The sequence below is a fragment of the Corythoichthys intestinalis genome, chromosome 13, assembly GCF_030265065.1.
Source record: "Corythoichthys intestinalis isolate RoL2023-P3 chromosome 13, ASM3026506v1, whole genome shotgun sequence".
Lineage (NCBI taxonomy): Eukaryota > Metazoa > Chordata > Actinopteri > Syngnathiformes > Syngnathidae > Corythoichthys > Corythoichthys intestinalis.
In genome coordinates, this window is record NC_080407.1 from 26,960,043 (window position 1) to 26,974,191 (window position 14,149).

Consider the following 14,149-nt stretch of genomic DNA (forward strand, 5'->3'; position numbering starts at 1 on the left):
TCGAATCGGCTTCATGCCAGAGATTCCCACCCTAATAGAGCGCCATTCTTGTTGACGTTGCAGTGCGGTGACGTGAGTCAGGTACTTCGTAACCCAGGGACTACCTGTAGTCAAGTCGATGCCATGGCGCAAACCTTACGTCGGTTCACGAGTCCATTGCACCACTACTAAGTAAGCAAAGCCACTACCGGTATATTAGACTGAAAGACATTTCCGCACTTATGAGAAGGTACCGAATTTGATTTCTGCCTCATCTAAAGGAAAAAAAAAAACAACGCTTAGAATGACCTTGGATGGTTCCGGACTCTTCCTCCTTCTTGATGCATGGAGACTCTTGGTGCTCAGGCCAAATCTTATTTCATCATTTGCAAACTTGTGTCCGCAAAGTTGTTTTCTGCTAGAGAAAATTCCTCCTTGCCAATTTTTGTTTATTCATGTTTTGTTGTCATCCTATCCAATTCAAATTAATTCAATGGGCTTGACATTAGAGCGACTAGTTGACGTAGTTGACGTCATCGATGACATAAATGTGCTGACGAGCACACCATCATGTCGATGGTTAATAAAGGTTAAAAAATCTGCGTGGAAAGTTGAGAATGGCCGACGCTCGGGATTCAAGCGGATAAAGCGCCATAAAGTCAAAAAAGTGCACCAGAGTGACCAAAACATGGACTTATTTCAACGAAACAAAGGAGGGTACACTGTACACCCAGCTTGCATACCACGGCAGCACGTCGGCCGTAAATGAACACCTGAAGCGCCGTCACCCAGGTACTGTATCATTTTGGAAGACGACAAGAGACATTTTTTCAAGTTGCCTTCATGTGGCTCGTACGACAGAGTATTAGGGGCTAATGCCGGGCTCATGAGCTGAATATGCAGCTAAGTATTTTACATAGTGCGTTGCCGCCTCCGTAAAAATCAACAATATTGAAAGAATCCTGTGTTTTAGAATCGGTTGTACAAATAAGAAAATCCTTATTATTTTTGCTTCATCTACATCAAATTATAATCAATAGAATTTATACTAATGCTTCGTCATAGCTCTGAGGGAAGGTACATGTATATAAAGTGTGTAGTGGCTCACCGCAACATTAGCTCTACGTAATAATGTGACTTTCTTTTTCTTTCATGTCATTCTTTTTTTAAAAAAAATTATTTGGCCCCAATACGTAGCATCGTATTATCGCGCATCACTAATTTTTTTTCCCACGTACTTCACTCCAGTGAAACGTGACATTTATTTTTCTACTCTGCTGGTGCTTACTCTAATGCTGACAACAATATAGACATACCACAAAAAGAGAAAGTGAACAGTGAAGTCACAGTGTTCCGAGTGTTTACATTCTGTTCTTCTGCACTGTGTAACGGCAACAGCATTTGACGTCATTGTTTGTGATTAATGAGCTTTTTCTACTTTGGGGGAAAAAAATAGGTGTTCCAAAATGTTTTTGTGAATTAATAATTGTCAACAAAAATTTAATTAAAAGATGAGTACAAAAAATTATTGGACTAGTCGATGCATCGTTAAAGTCTGCAGACTAATCGCGAGAAATATACTCATTTAGGGCAGCTCTAGATTGATTTTAGATTGAAGGGAATGTTGTCTTGATTTTGGGCCACATTTTGGGTAGGACATTTGTGTCTTAATGATTCCATCAAAAAATCAGTTGCTTCACACAAAGAAAAATATTTTCAGACGAAAAAAAAAAAGAAGTTTTTAATCCAGGGGTCTAGACTGCCCCCAAATGGGGGCTTTTTCCGAGTAAAATTGGAGCCAGTGCGAGTATTTTTTTCATTTGCTCACACATGCATGATAAGTAAAATTGCTTTTTTTTTTCTGACAAACTCTTTCACGGTTAAATCGACGAGTTCGCTGTAATGTAATGAGCTGGTCTGCCAAGGGAAAATAGACTTATTTTGATTGAAGCAACTTTTTTTTGTTGATTGAATAATAAATAGACAAATCTACCAGCATAACAAGTAAAGGTGTGTCAAATGTCAGATTCTTTAGATTATTTGCGATTCGGCCGCTACAGATTTGAGAACGATTCACAAACATCCATATTCCAATTTTTAAAAAAATGCTCAGTAAAGCGGAACTAAAACACAGTCAGTGCGGTCTTCAGGATGCAATGAAGAACAGACCAAGAGTAAACATCCACATAAATCGCCGACAGCTGCTACAAAAAACACCCAGTTGCTACAAAGTACGTTTACATAATGCTATGATATACTTGCCGGCGTTAGTAAACAGCCGCCATCTTAAAACAGTAGATTTCTCAGGAAGGCTCTGTTCTAGCGAACCTTCCAAGCGAAGCTAATTCACTTTTTATCTAAAATACTCCTAAATTGGCAAAATCTTGGCTTGAATCTATCTTTAAAACAGTTTTAAAACTTTCACATGTCGAAAGTATACAGAAGGGAAATTATGGAATAACGGGAGCAATTTTAACAACTTCAACAGTTGATTCACATTAAATTAATTGAATGTAGTTTAAAGCTGCTGATACAGAAAGGTAACTTGAGTGTTTTATTTACAGTTTTGAACTGTTGACTTGATACTGAACTAGAAGTTTATTCAAGACTGAGAGGATTTTTGTATTATTTTTGTAACTAATATATGAAACAATTAAAGCAGCCAATAGCTGGGGGGGAAGGGGGGGGCATCAAAAACTGATTTATAATCGAATCGTAGCCTCTGAATTGTAATCAGTGTTGTCAGTAATCTGATTTCTTTCTTCAGTAACGAGTAATCTAACCCTAACCCATTTTTTCAAGCCAGCAATCCAATGAAAGTTAGTTTCCCTAGTGCCTGTGCGTTACTATTTTGTTTTTGCCTAATAATGTATGTAGAATGAAGAATACTGTAGTCATGTACGAAGAGCATTTCTCATCGGGGGTAAAAAAAACAAAAAAAAACGGGTCACATGTATTACGATGCTGTTTGTGGCTGTCTACCACGGCGGTCAACAACATACAGTAGCATTCTGACGAAGCAGCGAGGCTAACAGTGAAAGGCAGGATATATACCGCAAATGGATGCCTTTGCTCACTGGAAATACAGCCATTACTTCACATTTCTGTCCAGTAAAGATGACAAAAATATCTCCGTGCGTTGCAAACGCTGGCTGAAAAAGACTGTCGGCCGCTAAAAACTCTACATACAATTCAACAAGGAAGCACTTGGAATTACAGGACAACGCGACAAAACTCGAAAAAGCCTACAGGTAAGCTAGTGTCTTAGGTGCTAGTCACATGATCTGCTCAAAAAATGATTTTGACCCATTATGAAATACTTTGTAGGATTCTTGTTCATGTCAATGATTTTTGTTGTTTGTTCTATTGCTTTAAAACTTTTATAGACAATATTTTAACAGCTAGGTCTTTATTTTAAAGGGGAAGTTCAGAATTGTTGACATTAGGCTTTATCTTGGAGTTAGCGGGGGTTTAGTTAGTCGTTGGAGTTGATTTGAACAAATTCCGTGCAGTTTGTCAGTTATTTGTTAGTGTCAGGGCTCCGGGGTGGCTAAGCTAGCGTGAGTCAATGGTGGTTGAAATCAACTCCATCGACTAATTAAACCACTGCTAACTCAAAGATTAAGCCTTATGTGAAAAACTCAATTACACTTGATGAAATGTTTGTTATTTTTATGTTGAGGCAACAAAAGGAGAAAAATGGGTAAAAAGTAACTGATAAGTTACTTTTAAAGTAACTTAGTTACTTTGATAGTGAAGTAATCGGTAAAGTAACTAGATTACTTTTTTAGGTGTAATCAGTAATCAGTAATTAAATTACTTTTTTAAGTAATCTGCGACAACACTGATTGTAATCGTAATCGAATGGTTAGGTGCCCCAAGATTCCCACCTCTAATAATAAGGCATCGTAGAGTAAACTTTATCAAAATCTCGAGGCCGGGCTGAGTGTCCTCTTTTTGGAAATGAAAATATGGTCAGGCTAGCCAATTTAGGGTCGGAAGAGCGGAACTTCAAACCACCCGAGTGTTTTCCGCCATACCCAAATTTCCCTTCTGGAGGATCAATCAAGAATTATCTTTATGATTCAAAACGACGGTGTCCAATTTGTTTAAACAGAGAGGTTTGTCATTGAATGCTAATCTTTCATTTCAAATTCAATACCATGGGGACAAAAAATGAATAGTACTGCATTTCCCGAATCGGTGAACCAACCTGGTAGTCTGCGAAGAACAACTTTTACTTGCATTTTGCAAGCCGTCGAAAGTTGATGTTGTCGCTGAAATGTTGCGCCACAATGTTCCGCCTTGAACTTTGCGGCTGGCATCCTTCTTGCGCGCATTTTGCACACTTTAGGAGGCTCCAACTTGATATTCAAGCGTCAAACCACATTGTTCTGTTTCCACAAGCTAAGCTAAGCAAACTATGCTGCGAAGCTTCAACGCGCACAAAGACCACTTGAAGATGGACGGTTCCAGTCAAGTAGTTCTGAACTTCCTGCGTCGTGAACTTACTCAGTGGGTTAGCGTGTTGCTGAGCAAATTTTATTTCAGCAATGGTAACTAATGTGTGTGTGGCGACCAGATGGCGGCGCACATGTGCAGATAAGTGTGAGGAGCTCCGCTACTGCGCAGTGCGCATGCTCCACTCACATCCTGGCGGGACTCACATTGGGTTGCGACACGCCTACTTAAAGGGTAGCTGAGGAGTTCAACTCTTGAGAGTTTTAATCGCTTAAATATTAATTTTCCTTCTTATTTTATAGACTTAGTTTTACCTGACACTCACAAAAAAATGTCATTTGACAAATACTGTATTTTCCTCAAAACTAGGACATAAAATCAGAAATCTTGAAGGCTCTAATTTAAGCAAAACCAAACGTTTACCTTCTTTAGTTGCACTTTTTCATTTACTGTAGTTGGAACCCAAGCAACACAAATAAAATTACAAGCCAAGAACCTTTTTTCCCTGTCACATGGTATAATGTATGTTGGAACCCAAGCAACACAAATAAAATTACAAGCCAAGAACCTTTTTTCCCTGTCACATGGTGTAATGTATAAAAAATAACAACTCCTTACCCTTTGATATAGAAAATCAGATTTTTATCTTGAACAACTGGTGAAATTGGTGTCATGGATCATTGTTTACACCTAACATTTTATAGATCAGTGGGCTGTGAATGATGGTTGGTTGTGCAGCATATGGATTCACCAATCGGTCTGAAAAGGGCTGTTGTATTTATGGTTTCCCCAAGAACCAAGAGCAGCAGAAAAAATGGATGGTCATGGTCAGCCGTCAAAACATCAAATTGAAAGGCTTTTTTTTGCCCTTTAAAAAGGGGCTCAGTGGCCGCAGCCAGCAGTCACCATCAGTAGGCACTCGCAGCTATCCCTCCCCAGCATACGCAGCAGCATGATGTGGATCATGAAAATTTTATAATATAATATTGTGCCTATCATTTGTTGACATTACTTTTCAATCTATACACATTTCTAAAATATACTGTAAAAATTTTGATGTAAACAATACAGGTTGTCATGCATTAACTTGGTACTCTTCGATGAGGGTGATACCCTGAAAGCTTACAAAATCGAGCAAACAAGTACACAAGCGTGAAAGTAAACAAACAATTGAAGCATCTGTTTGTGTAAACTGTATTACATGTGAATCATACTGTTCACTTTATTAGTTTTATTGTTGGGTGTATCAAACCTAGTACTAAGCTTCGTCAATAATTAAAATTGATTGACTGCAAATTTTCCTTTGGCAGTATTTTGTTGCGCTGATGTGATTATAACAAGACGTTCATGAACCGCTCCCACGATAATCATTGAGTTTCATCAAAATGATAGCGCCTAAATCTTGTTTATAAACTTGAAATTACAATTTCTGGAGAAATTGCGATGGTAGCTTTGCTTTCGCAGACAAACCCCATAGAGTCACGTCCTGCTCATTTCAGATCACTTCCTGTTGATTTGGGGATATTTCAGGTTCACTTTCCATTGAAATCAGGCCATTTCCTGTTGATATATTGACGTACATGGCCGTCAATGGCGTCGACATGCATACAGTATCTGTCAATGATATCCAACTACATTGGCATCAATAGAATCAAGATACGTGAATGTCAATGGCATCAACATACATGGCCGTCCTTGGCAAGGACGTACATAGCTGTCAAAGGCATCGACTTACTTGTGTGCCAGTTGAATGTCAATGGGCTGTAATGTGAAGAAAAATCACAACTATTTATGTTTTTCTGCCATTGTAGATAAAGGGGAAATTTTGCCCATTAGAAATGAATGGAACGACGTACGTGGGAATGGCATGCCATTAGAAACGAATGGGAAATTTTGGGGGAACCGTAGGTTTTTGGCAAATTCTGTTTTCTACCCCTAACTTTCCTGAAATTTTCAACGTATTATTAATGTGAATTGGATAACAATATTAGGACTAGATACAGTTTGAAAAAAAAGTTTGTTCACCCCCCCAAAAACATGCGTTTTGGCGTGAACGCTAATTTTTTTGGGGTGTCTTTCGAAATATTCCCTGCGTCACACGAGAATTCCGGTCTTTTCGGTATTGAACGGTGTCGATGGGCAACCGGTTTGGGCTGTGCCGCGCACAAAAAAAAAGGAATGACAAAGATTATTTCTTTTGCATTACATGCAAAGCTACCATCAATGACCATTGTTAAATGAGGCCCATTAAAGGAGCGTTCCTGTCTGTTTCACATTGGACAATGAAAAGTATTTAAAAAAAAAAAAAAAAAAGCAAGCGGTGTCGTATACGTGCGCGTCATGCGTCCTCATGCCCTCTTTTTGGGTTTGGGGCACAGTTTATTTTCCAATTTATCGTCGTTTGACAGTCGCTTACAGTCATTTGACAGTTTGTGAAAGCAGATCTTTGCAATTGGAATCGAAAATTCCTTGTGACTTTTAAAACCCTGGAAGGAATTTCAGGAGTTTGATGTCAAGAATCTTGGTATGGTTGATAACCTGTTGGGATGTATGAAATTGAATTAGATGAAAAAAGCAAAAATGTAATAATCAGCTGTATATATAAAGCACCAGGCTCTAGTATTGAAACATTCAGGGACTGAATAGGAGAAATGTTTTCAAAAGCCATTCAAAAAGATGTGTTCATTTTAATGGGGATTTCAGTATTGATTTGCTCAATCCGAACAAGCACCAAGCGGTAGAGGAATTTATCAATACCATGTACAGTATGAGTTTTTATCCAAAAATCACCAGACCGAGTCGAATCACAACCCACAGTACTACTTTAATAGATAATATATTCACCAATGACATTAAAAGTAATCCAGTAAGCGGACTGTTAATTAACAATATTAGTGATCACCTACCAGTTTTTACAGTTTATAACGGCACCCAGCTAAGAAATTTGCCAGAGCAGAATGTCAAGTACAGGCGAGTGAGGACAGAGTCATTTAAAAAAGATTTACTGGCACAAAATTGGGAAAATGTAATGGAATTGACATCGACTGTGTATATGAAACATATTTTAATATATTCACATCATTATATGATAAAAACTGTCCAATACAACGGTACAGCAGAAAACAGTAGTACAAAGATTGACCATGGTTCACGAAGGGATTACAAAACGCTTGGAAGAAGAAAAATACACTGTATAAAGGATTCATAAAACAAAGAACTACAAAGGCAGAAAAAAAATACAAAAATAAACTGACCAATATCATAAGGGTATGTAGGAAACAATACTATTGTAAAATAGTGGATAACAACAAAAACATGCAACATCTAGCATGAGGGACAAATGCATGTATGACCCCCCCCAGCAACAGTTGCTAACATCATGAACAATAATGAGCAAAGCCGACGTGTTACGTACAGTACGCTATTTTAATGAACATCCAATGTTCTTAAGTAGTTAAAATTGAGGTTTTGAATTTAGGAAATGTGTGGGGAAACATTAGGAGATTTGGGGTTGGGTTTACTGCTTGTTCTGTTAACTTTAATTTTTGTAAGCCAGTGAAAAAAAAATACAATTTTGTATGAAAATGTGTGTTATAGGAATAACTGTGCCAAAAGCTGTTTTATCTGATTTTATCTGGTTTTCCGAGGTTTGACCACACCCCCAACAAGGAAAAAAAAAAAAAGATTTTGGCTCTGTGGCGACCTTAATGTCAGGGAGTTCCGGCAAGAAATTTCTAGCCACTCTCACCCCTGCTACTACTTTGCTACAGTTTGTGTTGTGATGAGGAATAGATATACTGTTTATGTAGCCTGGCTCTGCCAGACTATTCTCCCTGTATTTTTCAAACAGAGAGAAATAGTCTGGGACCCATCCCATTGACGGCCTTTTCGAGCAGATACAAAATCAATCGACAAATCAGATTCGTTTATTTGCGTGACGTGTTCTTCACGAGCAACGTCACTCTTGCGCGTCGAAAGTCGTCCCTTCAGCAACACAGACGGTGAACGGCAGAGCCGAGAATATGTTCCAATCCACGGTAAAATCAGTTTTAAATGACCAAAAACACATCGACACGAGTCACTGACAACAATCTGTCTCGCGCTAGCCATGTCGAATAAACTCCGCTCTCTTCATGTTTACTTCCGCGCGCAAGTCCGTCATCCTGAAGTCGCCATTTTACTAACGTCACGTCTGCCCGTCGCTGATTGGTCCACTCCGCTGTCTGTATGCTGTGGCTTGCTCCGCCCTGGAAATTGTTTCCGTGGGAAGGGTGGCCAGACTCAATAGCTGGAACAGCGTTGAGTCTGGTGTACCAGGCTACTGTTTATGTGCTGTGAAATGACAATGAGATAAGTACTCGTCTTCTACCTGACCTATGTCCTGGAGAGGACAGTGGCGATTCCAGTGTGGTCATAGACCGAAATCGGAGAGAGCCAGCATGGGCCTGTGTCTCCACCCAGAATGGAACTGCCAGTGCAGTTCTACCAAGGCTTTGGAGGAATCAAAGACTAAAAAATGAATATAGTTTTCATTTTATGGCCTGTTTTGCACATTGAAAGGAAAAGTATCTAAGAAATTTAATATTGTAGTTTATATATTAATATATAATAATTACATACTGTGTATAATATATAGCCACTATTTTGCACTCTTGCGTTTGACCATACTTGCTATTTTCGTTGAATTATCAAATATAAAACTATTCAACTTCATTTTTTTCTGTTGAATGTTTTATCCTAACAAGTTGAATAAATATCACGCTTAAAAACGTTTCGTCGAGCATGTTTGGTTGTCAATGGGACATCAAAATGACAAATTTTGACAAAAATGTTTTGATTTTTTTTGTCCTTTTGGGTCCAGAATGTTGATTAGAATTGGTTGATGAAAACAATAGTTTGGACATGAAGGTTATGGTGTCCTAAAAAAAGGACCCAATCTGGCAATTTTGATTTTTTTTTCTTTGAAATATAAAGGCAAGATCAAAGGTATGCAGATTTGGGGAAAAAAAGGTTAAGGTAAGTGTTAAAGGGTTCAACTAAAAAAAGTTAAAAAAAAAAAAAAAAAAAACGTAAATGCAGATGTCACTGCCATGTTTAATTAACAAGAACAGTGAAGTACAAGCACTTTAAAATTCGAAGCAGAGTCGAGAGATTTTCATCGACGGGGGTTGGAATGATTAAAAGCTCAAACAATTTTAATTATCAATGTCCGATTTGTACGACAAAGTATAAGGGCAAAATAAAGACGAGGACTATGAGATTATTGTCATACTGTTACTACGAGGAAAAAAAGTCGTACTGTTACATAGGGGTAATGTAGCTGAATAAGCAGCCACGTACTTTCTGTAGCGCTATGCCGCCTCCACTAAAGTCATCAATAATGAAATCATCTCTTGAGGCTGTGTTTCAGAATCAGTTTCTAAAATAAGTAAATCCGTTAACTTTTCGCTCATCTGCATAAATTTATAATAAATGGAAAGATTTTACTGATGCTTTGTCGGAGCTCCCAGCTAAGCTACGTGTACATAAAGTGCGTAACCCTTTATTCAGCTACATTACCCCTACATAATAATACAACTTTTTTTCTTGTCATTAGAGTACAACTTTAATCTCGTAGTCATTTTTCCCCCCTCCCTTTATTTGGCCCCAATACTCTGTCTTAATATGTCACTGCCAATCAAGAGTAGTAATAGTAACTTTTTAAATTATATGTAATCATCCTTCCCCCAAAAAACTAATATTTGTGAGCCAATCATAGTTTTCCCTATTTATGTAGTTATATTATTGATGAGTGATTTAGAATTTTTGTAATTTGGGGTCCACCGTTTCAAATATTAGCTGTGAAAAGTGTAGTTTGAAAGAGGGAGAGTATTGTATGAATAATGCCACTCAACTTGAGAGTTAAATCAGGTGAGCAAATACTTTTGGCAATAGTGTGGATCCACATCATACAAGGATTGGACAAAGCACATGTAAGGCACCAATACTGCCTAATAGTGTGGATCCACATCATACAAGGATTGGACAAAGCACATGTAAGGCACCAATACTGCCTCAACAGGATTTGAGCCTCAACAGGATTTGAGGAAACTACAGACTACAATTAACCTGTGTGCACAATCTGATGAAGGCAGCATGAATGACAGGCAAAACAGTCATTGGCCACTGCTTCTCACACCAATACACACGTGTCTCTTAATCCGATACTTGTGAGCGGATTTTTTACCACAAGCTGAACAGGAAAAAGGTTTTTCCCCAGTGTGGGTTCTTGTGTGTTGATTTAAGCTGCTCTTCTGAGTGAATTTTTGACCACAAACTGAGCAGTAAAAGGGTTTTTCACCAGTGTGGGTTCTTGTGTGTAGTTTTAAGGTGGACTTTCGACTGAATCTTTGCCCACAAACTGAGCATGGAAAAGGTTTTTCGCCAGTGTGGGTTCTTGTGTGTAGTTTTAAGGTGGACTTTCGACTGAATCTTTGCCCACAAACTGAGCATGGAAAAGGTTTTTCGCCAGTGTGGGTTCTTGTGTGTTTTTTCAAGGTGGTCTTGTCACTGAATCTTTTATCACAAACCGGGCAGGAAAAAGGTTTTTCGCCAGTGTGGGTTCTTTCGTGACTTTTTAAGTTTTGCTGTTGAGAGAATCCATGACCACAAACTGAGCAGGAAAAAGGTTTTTCGCCAGTGTGGGTTCTTGTGTGTATTTTTAACTGTTGCTTCTGAGCAAATCGACGATCACAAACTGGGCAGAAAAAAGGTTTTTCGCCAGTGTGTGCTCTTATGTGTTGTTGTAATTGTTGCTTCCGAGTGAATCTTCGATCACAAACTGAGCAGGAAAAAGCTTTTTCACCAGTGTGGGTTTTTGTGTGTTTTGTTAAGTATCCCGACTGAACAAAACATTTTCCACAAACTGAGCAGGAAAAAGGGTTTTCACCAGTGTGGCTTCTTGTGTGTAGTTTTAAGGTGGACTTTCGACTGAATCTTTGCCCACAAACTGAGCATGGAAAAGGTTTTTCGCCAGTGTGGGTTCTTGTGTGTAGTTTTAAGGTGGACTTTCGACTGAATCTTTGCCCACAAACTGAGCATGGAAAAGGTTTTTCGCCAGTGTGGGTTCTTGTGTGTTTTTTTAAGGTGGTCTTGTCACTGAATCTTTTATCACAAACTGGGCAGGAAAAAGGTTTTTCGCCAGTGTGGGTTCTTTCGTGACTTTTTAAGTGTTGCTGTTGACGGAATCCATGACCACAAACTGAGCAGGAAAAAGGTTTTTCGCCAGTGTGGGTTCTTGTGTGTATTTTTAACTGTTGCTTCTGAGCAAATCGACGATCACAAACTGGGCAGAAAAAAGGTTTTTCGCCAGTGTGTACTCTTATGTGTTGTTGTAATTGTTGCTTCCGAGCGAATCTTCGATCACAAACTGAGCAGGAAAAAGCTTTTTCACCAGTGTGGGTTTTTGTGTGTTTTGTTAAGTATCCCGACTGAACAAAACATTTTCCACAAACTGAGCAGGAAAAAGGTTTTTCGCCAGTGTGGGTTCTTGTGTGTTGTTTTAAGTTTCCTACCAAAGCAAAACCTTTTCCACAAACAGAGCAGGAAAAAGGATTTTCACCAGTGTGGCTCCTCATATGCATCCGACAATTACACTTATTAGCAAAGGTTTTCCCACACTGAGAGCATTTACAGAGTTTGTCGTCACGGTGAGATGTCTTATGACCATCATCATTGTAAGGTGAGTGTGACGTGGCGCCATCTCTGTCTGATGGAGCGATGAAAATGTCTGCTTGCAATCCTTCTGTTGAGCTGCTGCCACTTGGAGGCTCCGCCCCTCTGCCGGCCTCACTCAGACCATCTTCACTCTTCAAGGGATCACCAGTCCACCTGGTGATATGCTCCTCCTCCTCTTTGCCACATGGCAGCTCCTCCTCCTCCTCCTTTTTGATTGGAAGTTGCTTCTGTTGACAGGGTTTTGGCTCCTCTTTGATTTGGGGGAGCTCAACATCCTCTTTTACGCCAGGAGATTCTGGCTCCTGCAGCTCAGCACCAAGATATCTTCTGAAACCTGCAAGACACAAGAAAACCACTGATATATTTTATGGACCACCACCGTTTCATCGGCCAGTCTTTTCTTTGTGCAAAACTTGAAAATGAGAACCTTGATCCTTCACGACTTCCGGTTCACGTTGCGCGGATTCAGTTCATTGCAGGATTTAAAAAAATATTCATCAAAAAATAAAGTGAAAAAATACACGTCAGTTCATTTTGAGACACAGGAGACATTGTTTCGCATAAAGATGCGACCGAAAATTTGATGTCCAATGTTATAATTGTTGTTCTAATTTTGTCCACGAATTACAAATGAAGTGATAGGAACAATCATCCAATCTCATCAACGTCCCATCTACGTCGTGCAGAATCCATTTTTGGAGATTCCGTTGGTTCCCCTGACTTCATTTCGCAGTTTTAACTTCGTCAACATTTCCTAACTTCAACCGCAACTGATGTTTTTTTCTAAACCGGAAGTTCGAGGAAGACACTGTTCAAGATGGTGTCGCCCATATTTCCTTCAGGAAACTTGACTATAGTTTTTTTGTGTGTAAATATTGGTTGCAGGAATTCCAGCCCAGGACCCTAACCAATACGATAAAAGAAAAAATAGACAAACACTACAAGCACTGTCAAAATATCCAAAAATTTAAATTGTTGTATAATGGTCTGGTCACAATGTAATGACATTTACTGACAATTTTTGACGCTGTTCTTGGAGAATTGGTTGATATATTTTGAGAATTATTATTCATGAGCAAACTCTGTTGGTCTAGTTGGTTGTCATTGGTTTAGTTGTTTTTGTTTTCTTGTTTTTAATTTATTTCCTGTCTCTTCATTGTGTGGATTTAAAGAGCATACGACAGGAGAAAAATAGTCTTAAATAGCATTATTATGTGAATTAGAATCATTTTTTGAGACGATTCGACCATATACAACAATTTAGCAAAGCGCAGACGAGAAATTAAGTCTTTTAATCTGCCGGTTAGCCACGCCTACCATTATAGGGCTCTAGCGTCCCCAACAGGTGGATGACGTCAGCAAGAGACTGGACTCATCGGTTTCACTATTCAGCCCCTTGAGGGGGAATTATTCAGAACGAGGAAAACGCGACGAAGAGAGCCGCAAAATGTCATTGTTTCAGTCTCTCTACTCCAGTATTTTTACAGGATATTCTTTTTATCCAAGTATTTATCCCCAATTGCTAAATAAATGAAATGGTCATGACAAATAACAGTCTTGTGCTAAATGGAATATGACATAATAAAAATGCAGTTATTCAGGACGACATGGCAAAATTACTCCATAATGGTCAAAACTGTCGACTCCACCTTTACTGTCGCACCTCCCGAATGATATTTTATGACACCTAAATCGGACATTTGTCATTTTCCTTCCCCGGCTTCGGAGAATGTAAACAAACCAAAAGGCGTGACAGCTAGTAGACATGCTAACCCGAAGGGAGTGATGTTTTAAAGTCTTCGAAGCGGAATCACTTCGAATCACACATAACTAGCCCGGATGTTTTGACATGACTGGGTTGTCAATTGTCTTCGCCGGAGAGCAATTTACAGCTCGTTCCCCGGAGGAGGGCGGCTGCAGTTGTTGTGCAGCTAACATGCAGCTAATGTGCATGAGGAGAGCTTTTTACATGCTTATCGATGATCAAACGTAA

At 39.0% G+C, this 14,149-nt stretch overlaps 1 protein-coding gene across 2 annotated transcripts in view; it reads right to left on the reverse strand.

Annotated features, from left to right (window-relative positions):
* Positions 1 to 7,353: 7,353 nt before the first annotated feature.
* LOC130928997 (oocyte zinc finger protein XlCOF6-like) overlaps positions 7,354 to 14,149 on the reverse strand; it is a 33,935-nt gene continuing 27,139 nt past the window's right edge. For both annotated transcript variants that reach the window (XM_057855837.1, XM_057855836.1), the window contains exon 3: positions 7,354 to 12,490. In XM_057855837.1, coding sequence (XP_057711820.1) covers positions 10,596 to 12,490 — 1,895 coding nt within the window. In that variant the 3' untranslated portion in view covers positions 7,354 to 10,595. The remainder of the gene's footprint in view (positions 12,491 to 14,149) is intronic.